At 45.2% G+C, this 19,314-nt stretch overlaps 1 protein-coding gene across 1 annotated transcript in view; it reads right to left on the reverse strand.

Annotated features, from left to right (window-relative positions):
• STAC (SH3 and cysteine rich domain) overlaps window positions 1–19,314 on the reverse strand; it is an 86,167-nt gene that overhangs the window by 22,043 nt on the left and 44,810 nt on the right. The window contains exons 3-5 of the mRNA XM_083578168.1: window positions 7,210–7,310; window positions 5,115–5,196; window positions 2,674–2,789 (exon numbers count right to left, since the gene is read on the reverse strand). Of these exons, the coding sequence (XP_083434294.1) occupies window positions 2,674–2,789; window positions 5,115–5,196; window positions 7,210–7,310 (299 nt within the window). The remainder of the gene's footprint in view (window positions 1–2,673; window positions 2,790–5,114; window positions 5,197–7,209; window positions 7,311–19,314) is intronic.

Genomic DNA, 19,314 nt, shown 5'->3' on the forward strand with positions numbered 1-19,314 from the left:
ACAAGTACACGCTTACTCCTGAGGAACTGTAAACTGGGTGGCTGGTGATGGAGTCTGCCCAGAGACACCATTTGGGCCTCTATTTCAACATTCACTGGTCACTAGAGAGGTTCATTTTCAATGCCTTAACAGCAGTGAACACCAGCAGAGGCCGTGCCAAAGAATGAACCTAAGTGTACAATTGGTTTGCATTTGGAGGAACTTGAAAGTTAGGAATCCCCTGTCTGTTTTCCACAGTTGTATATGTGTTACTCTTCTGCTTATCTCTCCTATTTCAAAGTATTAAAGCTTGTGGTGTAAGTAGATAGAAATGGATTAGTACTTAGGAATATAGAGTTAAAGATATTTGCCCTGCGCAGTGTATTCTTGAAATCTACCCATCTTATGGGAAGCTGTAGGGAATTTCAAAGTAGCCAAGTTCATGGAGCACAACACATTTTTTTTTTGACACAAAGGCAATTTCAGAGGATTTAGGGCTTGCAGTTTAACAGAGACCCTGCTCTAGAGCGTATTTAGTTTGAAGGCGAATCCAGCCTTGCCACTGCTGCCATGTTGAAATGCTAAAGAATGCACAGGCCAGCTATTCACCCCTCCAAACACTACTGGAGATTAAGAAGTGTGTTTGTGTGTGAAGGGTGGTGGGTCCCATTTTGCCGCTTAAGGTGAAATGAGGTGCCACCCTACCGGCTGCTGCCGCCTGTGCCGCCTGCACCATTGCCTCTGCTCCCAGCACTGGTGCCAATTTTGGGTGAGATCTTGCAGATTTTGGGTCAACTCTTGTGCGCTCTGCAATATCTGGCGCAAAATAGGTGCCAGTGTTGGAGCCACTTCTCCACTGGCGGTAGAGGCAGTGGGCTACCCACGGAAGGGCTGGCTCAGGGGTTTGGTGTCTCAGGGGCTTTCAGGGGCTAATGCTGTACCAACCCTGGGGAGTCTATGCATGTTTTATAATACCAAAATTCAAGAGTAGAAGAGAAGTTCAACACAGGCAGGAGAGTGGGATGACAACTCAGAGATCCTCTCAGTCCTCTGCCAGGTGATTATTAGACAAGCCAGTTTTATTTCATTTATTTAACAAAATGTTCAATAAAATATTTACTGAAACACAATAAAATTAGTAAGGTCTAAAAATAAGTATACACATAAAAATTACTAAAATAGACAAAAAATCAACAGAATTAAAAAATAAGTGTACATAACAAAATTACATGTAAGGGTAGGTTTGCTGAAATAATATTTTTAAAGCAGTCATGTGCTTTGCATGACCCCAGCACTGTGATCCTATAGTAGGTCCAAGCTTTTGTTTTTTGGTTTTTTTAAATAGAAATGCAGGTGATCATTCAGAATCCTACCTGGGCAGCGCACAGTGAATCCCTTTTGCAGAAGTAAGCATCTCAAGTGTTTTGAGACTGTTGGCTTCCCCATAATTATCAAAAATAGTTCTGGCCTTGTTTTCCTATCAGTGTTCTAAATCAAACCCATAAAATGGGATTTCCCATCTGTTCTGTTTCTGTTTCTCTCTCCCTTACAGAGTCATTTAAAGACTGTTCTTTTGTTTCATTCTGCTGGCTATGCCAGCCAGATTCTATTGAGGGTGGATTTTTATTCTGTGGAATTTGCGTCAAAGCCCACTAGTGTGGGGTTTCTGATGGCAGTGCTGTTCCATCAACTCTACCATCCTCACCCACCTGAAGATCTCACATCTTAAATTATTCTGTCCTTACTCAATTGCTGCCCCTTATGCATGGAATTCTATCCCGGAGCAACTATATGGTGATGCCTCTCATTCTCTTGGGATGCGGGTGGCGCTGTTGGTTAAACCACAGAGCCTAGAACTTGCTAATCAGAAGGTCGGCGGTTCGAATCCCCGCAACAGGGTGAGTTCCCGTTGCTTGGTCCCTGCTCCTGCCAACCTAGCAGTTCAAAAGCACGTCAAAGTGCAAGTAGATAAATAGGTACCGCTCCGGTGGGAAGGTAAACGGTGTTTCTGTGCGCTGCTCTGGTTCGCCAGAAGTGGCTTAGTCATGCTGGCCACATAACCCGGAAGCTGTACGCCAGCTCCCTCGGCCAATAAAGCGAGATGAGCGCTGCAACCCTGGAGTCGTCTGCGACTGGACCTAATGGTCAGGGGTCCCTTTACCTTTACCTCGTTCTCTTTATCATATGCCTCCTCATTTCCACAAACCTTTTAGTCTAAAACCCTGAGTGCAAATAGCTGCATTTGTTCACATCAACACCTCCTTGCCATTGCCTCTCCCATTCTTGCTGGCTTCCTGTTATTTACTATCATTGCCTGTACCTTTCTTCTGCTGTCCATCTTTTCCAATATTTTAAAATTGGGGCAAGGGTTTGTCTTCTTTTTTTGCCTACTATGAACCCCTTATAAATTGGTGGCACTGTTTGAAAAGCCACCATCAGCACTGTGTCAGGCAGAGTGATTATGAATGGAGATGCTCAGATCTTTATTTTTTTATTAGAGAGTGTTAAATTACCAACCAAGGTACAGGCAGTGAAGCAGTATATATCATTCCCAAAGAAATCAGGTGCCTGCAGAAGAGGTTTAGTAACTAATAGTAAGAAGTGGCACGTAACCAGGCACCCAAGTCCTTTCTGGGGAAAGTAGGTGGGTATAATATGGAAAAAATTGGCAACAATCTCAAACAGCACACTTACCGAGTTCCTTTTCGGTGAATCTGAGCTGCTCCCAGAACTGCCTTTCTTCATTTTCTGGGCTAAGGAAGTTCCAAAGCGAAGTGTTTCATAGACAGGGTCAACCTTGTTGCCACAAGCTGCAAAATAATTGAAACACAGATAAGCAGGGAGAAAAGATAGGACGTTAAAAGTGTTCCTCCTCCTCCTTGAAAAATATTGCTTATCCTTTCAAGATGGAAACTAAGTAATCCACCTGGGCCGTGGACCAAAACAGATGTTCAGTGGAGGGTCCAAGTCCGGGAACCAGGTCTCTGCTGAACATCTGGAAAGAGAGCCAATGTGATCATTATCAGCACTACCTGTTTATTTGTATGCCAGTTTTCTGCAAAACTCGGCTCAAAGTAGCTCACAATGGATCAAATAAACAGTAAGAAACATAACAACAAACCCACAATGTGTTGTAAGGGTTCAGAATGTCATTATAGGACCAGGGATGCTAATGTCCAAATGGGCACTCACTGGATGACTTGAGGGGTCCCAGGCTTGTGCAGTGACTACTTTTAATTTTGCCAAGACGTGGGCAACCGATATCTTGCTCCTCATCTTTGACTTTCAGTTCATTCAAGGAAGGCCCGAGACATTCTGGTGCCTGTGATGGAAAAATCTAAATGCTAACTGCTCCCACTGATCAATATGGGCCCAAATCTACTGGGAAGCTCACAGTGCTAGTGCACTTGGTAAACTCTTATTTGTTTCAATGTGACTTGCAGAATACAGAAACGCTACTAATTTTGTGTGTGCTCCAGGGTCAGTTCTGTTTCTTACTCGGAATGGCACCCCAGATTTGTCACCTGAGACCTCACCTTGGTTTGTGACCTCTGCATTCATTTGAAACCCACGCCTTAGAGCTTCTTACTCATAAACTTTGATTAAGTTTATTTGCCCGTCACTTTCTTTATGGCATTCTGAGCCTTGCAACCTCTGCATCAGGGATGGGGAAGGTCAGACGCTGGAGCCAAATATACCGTATTTTTCGCTCCATAGGGCGCGCCTGACCATCAGGCGCACCTAATTTTCAGAGGGGGAAATCAAGGAAAAAAATATGACCCCCCCCAGTTCTGGGAGCAATGGACAGGAATTCCCCCATCTCCCGCAAAAGCCCACAGGAGCCGCACACCCTTTAAGGAGCGCACGGCTCCTGCGGGCTTTTCTATGAGGAAGGAGAAGGGACTGATGCGGCCAGTCTTCTCCCTCCTCAGGGAAAAGCCTCAAAGACCTGGTCAGGGAGCAGCGCAAAGGCGGCATGCCGCCTTCCCACTGCCCCCGGAGCTTGTGGGGCTGGCGGTGGGGGGAAGCACTGCTTTCCCCCACCGCCAGCCTCAAAGACCAGGTCGGGGAGCAGCGCGAAGGCCTCAAAGACCAGACTCTCCAGGCTTCAGCGAAAGTAACGCGAAGCCTCCGGAGCGCGGAGGGAGCGCTCCCTCTGCACTTCGGAGGCTTCGCGTTGCTATTTCTGAAGCCAAGGAGCCTGCATTCGTTCCATAGGACGCACACACATTTCCCCTTAATTTTTGGAGGGGAAAAAGTGCGTCCTATAGAGCAAAAAAACACGGTAACTCTGCAGCACGCTGTATCAGAACTCTCCCAGGCCATGCCTCCTCTCCCTACATGCCTCTCACTGGCTTTGCTTTGGACTCTGTGTCTTTTTGCCTGGTTGGAATGTACCTGTGAACTCTGGTAATGCCTCTGGGTGGAGGTTAGAGAGGAGTGTCTGTAGAAACTAGCCTACTGCACAAAGGTGAAACTGACATTTGCTGCTCTGCCTACTTTGGCCCTTGGCCCCAGCCACCATGGGCATGTGGCCTCCAATGAAGGTTGTCTTGGAGAGACTGAAAATGATTACCGTATTTTTTGCTCTATAAGACTCACTTTTTCCCTCCTAAAAAGTAAGGAGAAATGTGTGTGCATCTTATGGAGCGAATGCAGGCTGCGCAGCTATCCCAGAAGCCAGAACAGCAAGAGGGATTGCTGCTTTCACTGCGCAGCGATCCCTCTTGCTGTTCTGGCTTCTGAGATTCAGAGTATTTTTTTTCTTGTTTTCCTCCTCCAAAAACTAGGTGCGTCTTGTGGTCTGGTGCGTCTTATAGAGCGAAAAATACGGTATTCCCCACTCTTGCTCTGTGGAATGAAATGATGTTTGCTAGTGCTAACCTTGTGGAGTTTTTGTACTCCAAGAGGGAACCTGTTTAGGGAAGCGTTTAATCTTTGATGTATTACAGTATTTTAATATTTTTTTGGAAGCTGCCCAGAGTGGCTGGGGAAGTCCAGCCAGATGGGCGGGGTATAAATAAATTATTATTATTATTATTATTATTATTATTATTATTATTATTATTATTATTACAACTTGCAGAATTGGGGGGTGGGGACCAATAATGAAACAAGACTCTATCTGAACTTACCAATAGGCATTACTTCTTTGATGCAGCCAAACTGCTCATGAATGAGTAGCGGAGAGCTGTAGTAACGGCGAAAACCTTTGGGCTAGAGAGTGAGCAAACGAGAGAGCGAGAGAGAGAATGAATATAAGGCAATCACGACCCATTCAGTTCAATGGGGTTGCTAGGTTCAGCGGACGTACAATGAAGCTACAGTAATATGGTATACAGTGGTACCTTGGGTTAAGAACTTAATTCGTTCTGGAGGTCCATTCTTAACCTGAAATTGTTCTTAACCTGAGGTGCCACTTTAGCTAATGGGGCCTCCTGCTGCTGCCACGCCACCAGACTGCAATTTCTGTTCTCATCCTGAAGCAAAGTTCTTAACCCGAGGTACCATTTCTGGATTAGCGGAGTCTGTAAACTGAAGCGCCTGTAACCCGAGCTACCACTGTATCTGCTAATTCTTTAGTGCAGAAGTCGGGAGCCTATGGGCCTCCCAAGGTTGGTGGACTCAAATTCCCATCAGTCCCAACCAACAGAGTCAATCGTGATGATGGGAGTTGGAGTTCAACAGCAGTGACATGTTCTCTATTCCTGCATTACAGGGGCAACTTTACTTTTTACTGCAAAGCTGAAACTGAACAGAGTAAATTCCTTCCTGTTGCTGGATCTGCATGGGATCCAGATCATAAGAATATATAAATTATTTTTTGTACTTTAGCATTCATACTGAGGGGAAGTATGTTTCATTTTTAATTGGAAATATTTTGAAGGCTTCCCCTTCCTGGTAGATGTCCTCTTTTGTGGGGGTGGGTTGGGGTGGCAAGCTTTTATGCTCAATCGTGCCAATAAAACATCATTAATAACCCAGAAATACAAAGCAGCTAATAAAAAAAGACCAGCCAGAATTAGAAGATTTAAAAGCCTAGTGTATAAAAATGCTTCACTTGTTGTCTAAGGCTATAAAGCAAATAAATTAGATCTGACTAACTAGGTGCTAATTATGCAAAGCAGATACCCTGTATAAGCAGTAGGTGTTTCTTTTCTGCCAGCAAAAACCACTCTCTGGTGTGGTGAATCCTGGATGGATCAGCTGCACCCAAATGCACAAAATGGGGAGACAAAATGGGATTTCAGAAGGTGCCATCAGTTTAGCTCATGGGAGAGATAAATGCCATTTTCCCCATCCACAGGAGTAGCCAGGCAGGAAGGGGTTTTGAAGGGAGGTGTTTTTGCTCTGGAGGACCCCTCCCCATCTCCTCAAACCCCCTTCCTCTCTAGGAATCTAGTCTGGTTCATTTTAAGCCACAGAGAGAGCCAAGCTATAGGATCAGATCTCTGCATCTCTCTCAAAGCAGAAGCCAAAGAGGATGCTTGCTACACACAGGGGTGGGTGGCGGCTCAGTGACACTTCAGGTTCCCAAATGAAACTGGCAATGGAAGAATGCAAAGAAATAGGGACAGGGATCTAAGAGGTTTGGACACAGAGCAGACCATGCTGAGCAGCTTTGCAAGACTGTGCAAACAAGAACCCAAAGTAGGTTGCTGCTTTGCTCTTTCCCTGGCCAAGAGATGGAAGGAGCAATTAATGAAAAGATGGAGAAAGATTTGAGGGGGTTTTTTTGGCCGTTGGCGGTAGGAAAGGCTTGCATTTGGGAATCTGGGACTCTGCATGACAAAGTGAGAAGCTATGGGTCCCAGCATTTGGGGGGGCAGTTGGAGACTATGGGATAAGCAGTGAGCCCGCTATAGAAATATGGGCCTTGGCAAATGTCCAACAATGCCCAGTCCTGAAGCCATCCTCTGCTGTAGCACTGTCTGAAAAGCAACAACTCTTGTTTAACTGAGCCTGTAAGAGTCTATATTTCTCAGAGTTGGCATGTTCGGAGTATGATTTTTGAATCTGTGCCTAGAATAAGTTTCTTGATAGATTATCTTTTTCTAAGCACTGTGTGCTTCTTCAATTCAGCCAAGACATTAGGTGGGACCTGCTGGGCCATATCTCTTGCCCAGTCTGGTTTGTGGCTGTGTTTGATCCAATTACTGCCATATATATATATATATATATATATATATATATATATATATATATAAAATTATCCAGTTACTGCCTTACCAGTTTGCCCATGCAGCGCTGCTGTCCAATGCTCTCTGCACATCTGTGGTGAATGCTCAGCTTGCATGCCTTGCAGCGCAGTCCATGTTTAGCGTTTGTCCCTGTCAGAGGAACAGAAATAATTTAATTACAGAATATCAATAGTTTCCATGCATCCAAGTGACCTCCCGCAAAGCTCAAACAGGTCTCAGCCTTACAGTACTTCACAAACCTCCAGTCTTAATACAACTGTGCAGAATCCACAGGCCTACGTCTGGTCCCCCCCCCCCAATGGGATGGTTTACTTTCTCTTTATTTTCTAAAAGAATACACTACAGCTCAGCTGAGAAAAAGAGCTCCTTGTCTGCAAATCATAATTGCCTCTCAAAACACAACCCTGTGTCTTATGGGAAAAGTTATGCATTGCTGTAACCATGATTTGATTTGCAATTGGCTTCATAGTTGTACATAGTTGTAAAAAATGAATACAATATTAGATTTTACAGTAAAAAATATAGCCCAGGTGATCCAGTTTTTAACTTCGTCCCTCTTTCTTCAATCCTAGAACATCTAGTCGCTGCAGATGTGATGTTAAGAACAGATGTACTTGGGCAGCATACCTTAGTTTATCATATCTGCATTCAGAGTATCTTAAAGGGCAGGAATGGATAGCAACTTTTAAAAATAAACGTTAATAAGCTCCCTGCCCTGCAGGCCTTTTTACCTGGCCTGGGTGGGCGGGGCCCAGACTGACTCCAGCTACAAAAGCGCAGGCTGCTGAAAAGGTCAGAGAGCAGCTTGGCTGTCTCTTAGTGCAGACCCAAGTCATTGAGCCTGAGCTTCCACAGCTGTTGCCTGCCATGAACCACCACTGGCAGGATTGCCAGCAGATATATTATATGCCTATGATAATATTTTATTCTCTTGCTAATTATGCTGTTTTAAATGTGCATTTTCTATTTAACTTCTTTTGGTCATGATTTCTTTTGAAATCTTTAAGATAATTTTCTGTTGTTGATTTTGCTGCATTAAACGTGCCTACTTTGGTTGCCCTCCTTTGTAATGTTTTATTTTGAAATCCTTAAGGTAATATTTTAGTTTCCCGTTAATTATGTTGTTTTGAATGTATACCTTATATTTGACTTTGTTCAGTAATGTTTGTTCTGGGTTGTTTTATTTGATGTTTTAATGTGTTGTAAACCACTCTGAGGCTTTTTCTTAAGATATAAAAGGTAAAGGTACCCCTGCCCGTACGGGCCAGTCGTGTCCGACTCTAGGGTTGTACGCTCATCTCACTTAAGAGGCCGGGAGCCAGCGCTGTCCGCAGACACTTCCGGGTCACGTGGCCAGTGTGACGAAGCTGCTCTGGCGAGCCAGCACCAGCGCAGCACATGGAAACGCCGTTTACCTTCCCGCTATAAAGCGGTACCTATTTATCTACTTGCACTTAGGGGTGCTTTCGAACTGCTAGGTGGGCAGGAGCTGGGACCGAAAGACGGGAGCTCACCCCGCCGTGGGGTTTCGAACCGCCGACCATACGATCGGCAAGTCCTAGGCGCTGAGGTTTTACCCACAGCGCCACACGCGTTCTTAAGATATAAAGCAGTATAAAAATGAAATGAATAATAATGATGATAATAAATAAAATAAAATAAAAATATTCAGAGGTAAGCCCACCTGAGTTCAATGGGGCTTACTTCCAGATAAGTGTGTGTGGAACTGCGGTCTAATATATCATGGTCCTGATCCAGAAATAGAAGAAAAAAGAGGGAAGGCTTCTTAGCAGTAGAGTCTACTGACACAAAAGAGAGAAGAAGCATCTGGTCATGATCAGGTATTGATTCTGTAAATCCCATGCACTGTGCTTCTTGAGTTACATCTTTCAGTTGGAACAGGGTGTACCTATGGCTAATCCTCATCACTCCTGCACAGTACAGAAGAAAGACTCTCATCCATCAAAGGCACATCTGTATACCATCTCTGGGGCCATGGCAAAGGATTGTTCTTCGCACATTTTTTTGTTCTGTGTGACTGTCTCTGGATCAGGAAGGACGGGGAGGGTGTGAGGGGCACGGAAGGAGCCACTGGGCTCTGTAAGTTATTGATCCTATAATCCTGTGCACTTTTAGATTTGAGCTATCATCTTCCTCAGGGGCAATGTCAATACACTAATTCAGCCAGGCAAACTTTTGCTTTTGTGTGACTTCGTGCAATTGTTGCCCCTGAAGAAGAATGGTTGCTTTGTTACAGGATTTGGGGTGTGCATCTATCAGTCTGGATGCCCTCTTGGGGTGTCTCCCTCCCAAGCCTGTGGTTTCACATCTCTAAGCTGGGGTTCTGTAGAAAAAGAAATTCCTAAAGTTAATGCCATTAACTTAATGCTTCCAGCCAGGAACGCCTCAAGCCAGGTCTGTTAAGTATCTCTTAGCAGCACGACCAAAGAGTGCGGATAACTCACAATGTACACATGTTTAACACGTGCAGTTTCAACTTTTATGCAGCTGAGGACTGGCCAGTTGAAATCACACACATTAAATGCATGGAAGGTGGAGAGATTAAAAGCTCTTTTTGTGCAGGGTTTTCCCAGCATGGAAAGAGCTTTTAAGCTCTCTGCCTTGCTTACTGGGCTCCGAAGGAGCCTCCCAAGAGCCTCCCAGATCCCTGTAAACATGCTGGACAGCTTAAAAACCCTCTGTCTTGCTTAGGGGGTGAGGCCTGGCACACTGGTTCCAGATTATTTCTCCATCTAACCCAGAACTGTATGCTTTGATTGCCAGTGGTTCTCCAGCAGGGCCAGCCCAACACATTTTGCTGCCTGAGGCAAAAGATATAAAGGTGGCATCTCCTCATTCCACATACAGAAGATGATTGCACTGTACACTTTTGAGAGTATAGCATCCTTTTGCTGCACCTGAGACAGCAGGCCAGCCTGGGGCAGGGCAGGGCAGGGCAGGCCATGTGGCAACAGGGAAATACCTGGAGGGGCTTAGAAGCAACAGCTGAGGGCTGCTTCTGTCTCCCCCTCCCTGGCGTTTGCTGCCTGAGATGATAATCTCACTTTGCCTAATGGTAGGGCCGGCTGTGTTTGCCAAGGTCTCAGGCAGAGGTACTTCCTAGCAGCTGCTGCTAGATCCTTTAAACTGCAGGTGCCAGGGATTAAACTGAGGATCATCTGCATGCAAATCACATGCTCTACCACTGAACTGCTGTTCACCCCAACATTTAATTTATGGAATAAAGAAGCTTTGGCAACTAGCAGCTTCCCTCTCCCATTTTCCCTTTTCCAAAGACAGCCATGCCCCTTGATTAGTAATCCACTGGGATTCACATAAGAAGCTGCTGCCATATGAGAATATGCATCTGATGGATGGAAGTGGGACCTTTCATCTGCACTAATGGGGAGAGTTATTAGAGAGCCAGGGCAGGCAAAAGATGCTTTTTAAGAGGGGATCAGACAATTTCATGTGGGCAAAAAGCCACCAATGGCCACGAATCATTATGGCTATATGCATCCACTAGATTTCTGAGACAGTATGCCTTTGTCGGTGCCAGGTGCTGGGGATTAACAGCACGACAGGACTATTGCCTTTCACGCCCTGTTTGTGGGCTTCTGAGGGGCGTCTGTGTTAGTTTCTGTTTGCCACTGAGGAGTGCTTTGGAGTCACAAGACTCTGTTTACATTCCACACATTCCATACTGTTGGAAGTCTCACGGGAGACGGATGTGACGTTAGTGGTTTCCTGTTCCTTTGTTCCTTTGTTGTTCAGTTGCTCTCTGCTCTCACAGAGAGAGGGTGTGTTTTTTGTCTGCGTAGTTAGTAAAATAAAATTCTTTGCAATGTAGCCATAAATCTCATCACTTCCGCATGCTGTTTTGATTCTCTGCTGGATAGGAATGTGCCTGAGGCCTCATCAAAGGCTCAGGTCATTAATCACGTTGGAGGCGATTCCGAAAGACTCGGCCGGAGGAAAATGAGCTTTATCAGCTTGGCCGAGCGGAGATTCCGACAGTCTGGTTGGCTGCTGTGGGCTACAGGATGCTTGGCAATTGGTCTGCTCCAGCAGAGCCCTTCTTATGTATTCAAAGGTGTACCCCAGAGCTTTCCAAACTGTGTGTTGGCTGCAGTGTGTAGTTGTGTCACACAAACACTCTCCACGCTCCTCCAGGGGCTGCAGGGGTTCGTTTAACCTCTGGTTTTCCAGTAAAACTGAATTAGTGTGTCCCGAAATGATGCAGGTCTAAAAAGTGTGTCATCAACATGAAAAGTTTGGGAAGCTCTGGTGTTCCCTGTTCCCACTGATCTGCCTAAATAAGCGTTTGCATGCCAAGTCAGAAATCCATTGGGTGATGCTCCCTCAACTTTATAATGATGCCTCATCTGTGTCCTCAGGCACAGCTGCCCTGGAAACACATGGCGTGGCATCCTTTTGTATATATAAATCTTCCTGTAATAAAGCAGAGTTCTGCAATGAAAAAAAATCCGAGAAATTTGAGAAAGTGGGGAAAGAGATACATGATAATTTAGAGGGAAAGGAAGGAGGAGCTATAATGCCGCAGATGATTAAGGAGAGCCTGAGGCCTGCTAAGATGGATATAAAGGAAAAGAAGAATGAGATTATGAAAATCTGGTTTGAATGGAAGAATGAGGAATGGAGAGATCTCCTCATGTGGAGATCTGAAGACTTATGGATTACAAATCTGACTAATCTGGAAGCTGGAGTTTTTGGGACATTTGGACTTAAAAGAAGTAAGAAACAAGATTTGGACTACAATTTTAAATATGGAGGTCTGGCTGGAAGAAGCATGGACCTTATTGGGTCAGAGCTTCTCCGAGATTTGGTGTTTAATATTAAGGACTACCAAAAAAACCGGCAGAGAGGATTTGAGAGAGACTTAAGAGCCTCGGATGTGAGGTCACCAGGCTGACAGCAGATAGACTGATGGATATTTTTTGGAGCTTGAAACCGGGAAAGGCAGGGAGTGGGGTTTTGGGTATCCAAAGGCTGTACAATTACACTTTGTTTTTATATACTTTGTTCTGTTACTTATATTAAAATGGGGAACTCGTGAAAGGGAATTGGGGTCGATCTTAGAAAAGATATTAAGAATAAGTACTGATGTATAAAGACTGAGGTTTATGTTAAAATTGGTTAACTAAAAGGATTTAAATATAAGAAGGTAAAATTTGGGGATAAGAACTTGCTGAACTAAAAATTGAATTGGAATACAAGAAGGGGAGGTGTGGGGAAGTCAAGGAAATATGTTATTGAAAGAAAGGACTGTAATCATATGTGTGTGTTTTTTCTTTGTTTTTTTTGTTTTCTTTTTATTTTTTGAAAATTTCAATAAATATCTCTTTAAAAAAAAAAGAAAAAAAAATTTCTGAAGCCCCTTTCCACAAAGGAGCAAGCAGTATTTTGGCTCTTCTGGCACTTGCCTCCAGATCTGTGTTGTGCTCTTAACACCACACAAGATACCCTCCTCCTTCCCACACATGTCTGAGCAGTCGAAGAGTTCATTATAGCTCGGAGCAGCCAGCTGTTGATATCATGTGACAGAGATCATGTGACAAGGAGAGGTTACTTAGGGAAGAATAGGTGATTTAGTTCCTTTAGTCTATGCTTCTTTTCTTTACTTTATTTTCCTTTAAATTACACATCTGGATTATGTGTTTTTGTTTTGCTTTTTTATGCTGGTCACTGACTGTAACAATAAAGGTTTGATTTGAAACGCACTATACCCTTGCAATACAGGGACGCGGGTGGCGCTGTGAGTTAAACCACAGAGCCTAGGACTTGCCAATCAGAAGATCAGCGGTTCAAATCCCCGCGATGGGGTGAGCTCCCATTACTCGGTCCCTGCTCCTGCCAACCTAGCAGTTAGAAAGCACATCAGAGTGCAAGTAGATAAATACGGCGGGAAGGTAAACGGCGTTTCCGTGCGCTGCTCTGGTTCGCCAGAAGTGGCTTAGTCATGCTGGCCACATGACCCGGAAGCTGTACACCGGCTCCCTCGGCCAACAAAGAGAGATGAGCGCCACAACCCCAGAGTCGGTCACGACTGGACCTAATGGTCAGGGGTCCCTTTACCTTTACCTTTATACCCTTGCAATATATTGCAGGAACAGGTTTAGCACCCCAACCACTCTATATGTGTAATGAAATCAAAAGACTGGAGATAAGAATACAAACCCCTTTGCTTTCTGATGGGCGTCCTCTTACTGAGGTTACTGAGCTACTTCAGGCAATCTATCAGCCTTGCTTACTTGCAGAAATGTAAGGAGCCCGCTTGAATGAACAAAGCAAGATTGGAGGAAGGGATTTGTACGAGATCATTAAAGCTCCCTCTGAAATTCAACCATGCTGGTTTGTTTTTTTTAATTTGACCAGCTGTAAAACCAGCTCTTAACCAGTATTGGATTTCACAGAGCTAGATAAGATACCTAATTAAGGGTTTTGGGGAAGGAGGTTATCAAGCAGAAAATAACTAAAGAAATGGTAGCCTCACTAATAGGATGGTTTTCAGGGATGAGGTTACCTTGCCTTTCAAGTAGCTGGAATGGGCTCGTGCTAGAGACAATTAGAGCAGTTGTTATTAAACTGTGTTTTTAAAATAGTGTATTTTTTTACTTGAAAGCCACCTCTTGGTAATTGCTTTGAATGAATAGAGCTAAGTCAAAAATGAAATCTAAACCAATCCTGTTCATCAAATGTTTCCATAGGAAGTTTGTCTTAGAATCAAGGTATACTTCATGCAGCAAGCATGCTTTGTGGTCATGTGCTGATTCTGATGTACTGATGTGCATTGTGCTCAAACACCAGAGAGTGGGGCCTGCACAGTTGGGGCTGACTAATGCAGCCCAGTCGAGGCTCTGACAAATCTCTTACCTCCTTGGAGATGGGGGAAAAGGAGGAATGGCAATCCATGCCTGACAGATTGAATTCAGGCTGGTGGCTCGCCAGCTGGACAGGCTTGCTGTCAAGTAGGAAGGAGAGACGTATCCTCCAAACTGATAAGAGGCACAGCAAGCTGGTATGAGGGAACTGTGGGCAGTCATGATTCCCTTGTGTCCCCTGCCTGTCCCCTAACTGTTGGAAACCCAAGTCTCCCCTCCATGCTTTGTGGAATTCAGCGCCACCAACTCTGATGTGCGTACATGAGAAGTGCTTCTGGTATGTTCGCTGTGTGCTGGTCACCAGAGTTGTGAGTACATGAGCATAAAGCAGGGGTCAGCAAACTTTTTCAGCAGGGGGCCAGTCCACTGCCCTCAGACCTTGTGGGGGGCCAGGCTATATTTTGAAGGGGAAAAAATGAACGAATTCCTATGCCCCAGAGATGCGTTTTAAATAAAAGGACACATTCTACTCATGTAAAAACACCAGGCAGGCCCCACAAATAACTGAGAGATGCATTTTAAATAAAAGGACACATTCTACTCATGTAAAAACACGCTGATTCCTGGACCGTTCGTGGGCCGGATTTAGCAGGCGATTGGGCTGGATCTGGGCTCCAGGCCTTAGTTTGCTACCCATGTCATAAAGCAGCCTTTCTCAACCTGTGGGTCCCCAGATGTTGTTGAACTACAACTCCCATCATCCCTAGCTAGCAAGGCCAGAGCTCAGGGATGATGGGAGTTGTAGTCCAACAACATCTGGGGACCCACAGGTTGAGAACAACTGTCATAAAGGAAGGGAGAGGTAACAAAAGGAACTCTGGATGGCTGAGGCATAGTTTCAAGAGCTTTCTCCACCCCCATTTAGACCTACACTGAAGCACAGAGGAGGTGAAAACAGGATGGCAAATGCTGTCTTCACTTCTGACCTCTGCGGATTCATTTGCAGGCCTGCTGGGAGCACCAGGCTTTTTCCTGCATGATCAAATCTCTGCTTTTTCTGAATGGAGAGAGCTCTCTACGTGTACAGTTATACATTAAAAGGAATGCATGCGTGTCGAAGCTGGGCCTGCTGCAACCCTTGTCCTCCCACAACCATTGAGTGGATGAAGGTCAGAAAAAAGTTTTCTGAGGGTTCATTGATTGCTGAATGTGCTCCCCAACCCCGGAGTTTCAACTTGTAATGAGCACAGTAGGTAATCAAATGCTGAATCAGCACCATGTCTTCCCCTTGTGAGTCATGCAGCCTATCCACCATTTATTTTAGTATTGTTTTTAAATGGCACATCTATGTTTGTAAGTGTGCTTATGACTCATGCCGGGGTGGGGTGGGGGGAATAGCCAACTCTTTTGGAGACTGGGGTGAGATGACAGGTTCATGATATCACAGGTAGAAGCCAATCCTTTTTTATTCTCCTAACTCACACATGTATAACCACAAATGCAGCAGCAATTTATCACGGAACAAAAGAATGCTGTGTGTTTACTGCTTTCAGGGAGGAACACCCATCTGCGCTCTCTGTGTCTGCAGCACTACAGACCTGTGCACACGCATCTTTCTTCCAAAACCAGAACCATCCTTTTCCTTTTGGGAAAAGAGATCCGTTTAAGAAGTAAGCTGCAAGGACCTCGGCAGGCTGAATTCTAAATGCACAGACCTCTCTATATTTCTGTTACTTATTGCCGTTTGTTACCCGAGGCTATGTTTGTAACAGCTTCAGAGAGAGGCTTGTCATCACACATGCACCGTGGGGCGCAAAGGCAGGCTTTGTACATTAAAATGGAGTTTCCTTTAACCGTTGAGGTTTTGTCCTATCCAACTGTGCAGGCTGAAGCATGAGCCATGTAGCCTGAGATCAGCCTTTGCCATGTGTCTGCCTGGCTCCCCCAAACGGGGGGGGGGGGATAATCCCCTTGAATACTATAGTTTCAAATACTACATTTCACTGTCATTTCTTCATGTCTAAAAATTCTGTCTCATGTTGTCAGGGGCTCAGGAGCAGGAGCACAGGGGAGAGAGGAAATGGAGAGCGAAGGGGAAGAATCCGAGGGCAGCGTAGGGGAGTATGACAGTGGCCCGAGAGATTCCATGAGCTTCTCCAGCGAATCAGAAGATTCCCAGAAGGGGGCGCCGATGGTCAGGGCAAGGGGGGTCCCAGGGGGGACACACCAGAAACAAGGAGCCAGAGGGGAACCCCAAAGCAGCAGTGGGGGATCAGGACCAGTTTCCCCACCAGAGCGTAGTGGGGGGGAAGAGTCACATGTGTCAGGGCCAGCGTCTCCTCCAGCGGGGAGAGAAAGTGAGTCAGGGCTGACCACGCCTCCGATGGAGGGGAGGTCAGTTGCAGCTAGCCCCCCCAGAGGGGGAAGCAGTGACAGCAGCAGTGAAACGGTCAGGAGGAAAGTTACTGGCTGGGCGCGCGCGCCAAGTTCAAATGTACAGGCGCGGGGGACAGCAGGAGACCCGGATGGGGAACCAGCTCCTAAAGCCCGCCGGAGGGAGGGGGAAGGCTCAGGGGATTCAGCGTCAGAAGAGTCTAGAAAGGGCGAGACCCCAACGGACAGGCGGAACCAGAGGCGGAAGGAACAGAGGAAGAGGTGGAGTAAGGCGAGAGTCTTAAATTGGTGTCTGGGGGGAGGAGACTCAGACGGAGCATCAGCGGTCTGACAGTTGAGACGTAGAGCTGCGCGCTGTGGCTCTGGAAGTGAAACTGAACTTCAATAAAGACTTTTGTACTTAACAACGAAGCAGCGTTGGTCCTTTGTGAGCTGGGACCTCGGGCGGCTCTGACACATGTATTATAGTACAGATTACAGTCGATGTTTTCTGATCTTTGCCATTCCACCTACAGCTTGTTCTACAATCAGAGGCCAGTATAGACCTGAAGACAGGCATTCTGATCTACACTAAGGAATCAGAGAAGCAACCTATTTTTTCAAGGCACTTAGCAATGGCACGTTTGTTTTGGTTAGATGTAAGTAAACGGCGTTTCCGTGTGCTGCTCTGGTTCTCCAGAGGCGGCTTAGTCATGCTGGCCACATGACCTGGAAGCGGTACGCCGGCTCCCTCGGCCAATAAAGTGAGATGAGCGCCACAACCCCAGAGTCCGCGACTAGACCTAATGGTCAGGGGTCCCTTTACCTTTAAGAGATTATTTTGTATTTTACATAAGTACAAATGTGACCTACTTAATTTATGGAATGTCTTTTGTCAAATTGAAGCACCACAAGAATGTAAGTGGTGCATGTTTTGAAGACTATGAGACTTCTAAAGACAATGATCCACATCTAGGAACTTTCTAATGCACAGTTGCTCAAGTGTAAACCCCACTGAACACAGTGGGTTGTATTCAATGTTAATCATACTCACAGCAGATTAATTGACATTAATGGACATCACTAGTTTAGGTCTACTAATTATAATGGGTCCACTCCAATACCTTACTCACATACAACTCAGTGAGGCTTCTTTCTGAATAAATGTGAGTAGAAAGATCACAAGTAGAGTCAGGGAGAAATTCAACTCCATTCACATTTAAAGGCAAATTTACCTAATTTTCACCTTTCAAAATAATACACTGAACCAAATCAAAGCCATCCTTCAAAATTCACACTCTTCTGAATTTTGCAATGTAGTTCGCCAGCCAAATAATGGTTCAATGCACATAGTTAGACAGGGATGGGTATTTTTGTGTGTGTGTCTGCTGTGAAAGAAGCCCCCCCCCCCATACTGTAATGGAAGGCTTAAAAATTCAGCATGAGGCTGGATGTTTTGGAGGTGTTCCTAAAATTGTGTGAGAGGCCACAGCAAACAGTGACTCATTAATAAATGTGACAACTTGTTTTGGTCCTGGAGATGATTCTCTTCACACTGACATCCAGCTCTTGGCAAGATCGTCTCTTATGATGTCAAAGGAGAGCAGGCAAAGCATGGATCTCAATGTGCCCCAAGCCTTAACTCTCAGATCCTTTCTAATCCAATTTGGAGACTTTCTGGAATGTTTTTTGCAAAAAAATTAGCATAACATTTAGGTTAATTGAAATTTGGATAATGAAGTTTTACTGGCTATATCATGGAGTACTTTTTATTTATTTGATTTAATAAATAAACTTCTTCCAGCCTGCATATCATACGTCCCATCCAATTTCAAATCAAAATGTTTTTAGGTTAAAAATTAGTGGTCTGCACTTGCTTCTGTATGTCTGTGCGGTCATGCAGCTGTGCTTGTGTGCGTGTTAACAGGCATTTAGGAGCAATTATATATCTCAACCCTGACTTGCCACGTATTGTCAACTCAATCAATTAACCATCAACCATGCCAAGTCCAAGATCCTGATCTTCTCCAGAAGCCGGAGATTATACAAATGGAAGCTTGGTGGGGCAAAAATAGAGCAAGTCCTAAAATTTCAATACCTAGGAGTTATTTTTCAATACAATTTGGGGTGGAAAGCTCACATTCAACACCTACTTAATAAGGCCAAAACCTTGTCATATGCGCTCCTCCGATTCTTCTTTTCGGACGGAGCTTTGCATGTTCCCTCGGCCCTAAAGGTGTTCAAGGCAAAAGTGGTTGCCGTGCTTGCTTATGCTGCCCCGCTCTGGGCCGTGATGACAGATCTGGCTCCCCTTGAGACTCTGCAAACCCAATTCCTATGTCGGCTCCTAATGCTCCCCCTGTGCGTAAGCAACGCAGCCATGCGACTAGAATTGAAGGTCGCATCCCTAGAAACTTGCCTGTGGAAGCAAGTCTTCAATTACTGGTTATCATTGTGGCATAGATTACCAAACCATTACCTTGCCCAATGCTTATGGCGAGATGAATTCTCTAGCCTTTGGACTAGTAGAATTCATGCCAAACTCCTGAGTTATGGAATCTCTCCCTCAGATTCCCTAAAACTAGACCAAATCACTGCTCAGAGACTGACCCGCCAAAGACTGGATGACATCGATTTACAGCGAAATTATACGCTGGGGGGAGGTGTTTGTTTGCCCCAGAACATTGGTATCACTTTAACTTACTGCGTTCCATCATACCTCTCCTCCCTTTCGACTGTTGCACATAGACTGGCCTTCACCAAAGCGAGGTTTAACGTTTTTCCCTCCAATGTCCTGAGATATAGGTTCTCAAAGGGCCAAGCCCCCGCCGTGTGCGAATGTGATAAGGTGACGCCGGAGTCGCTCCAGCACATTATGTTCACTTGCCCCTTGTTTAATGTGCTACGGGCAAATTTGT

This window comes from Podarcis filfolensis (assembly GCF_964270895.1).
Source record: "Podarcis filfolensis genome assembly, chromosome: 12".
NCBI lineage: Eukaryota > Metazoa > Chordata > Lepidosauria > Squamata > Lacertidae > Podarcis > Podarcis filfolensis.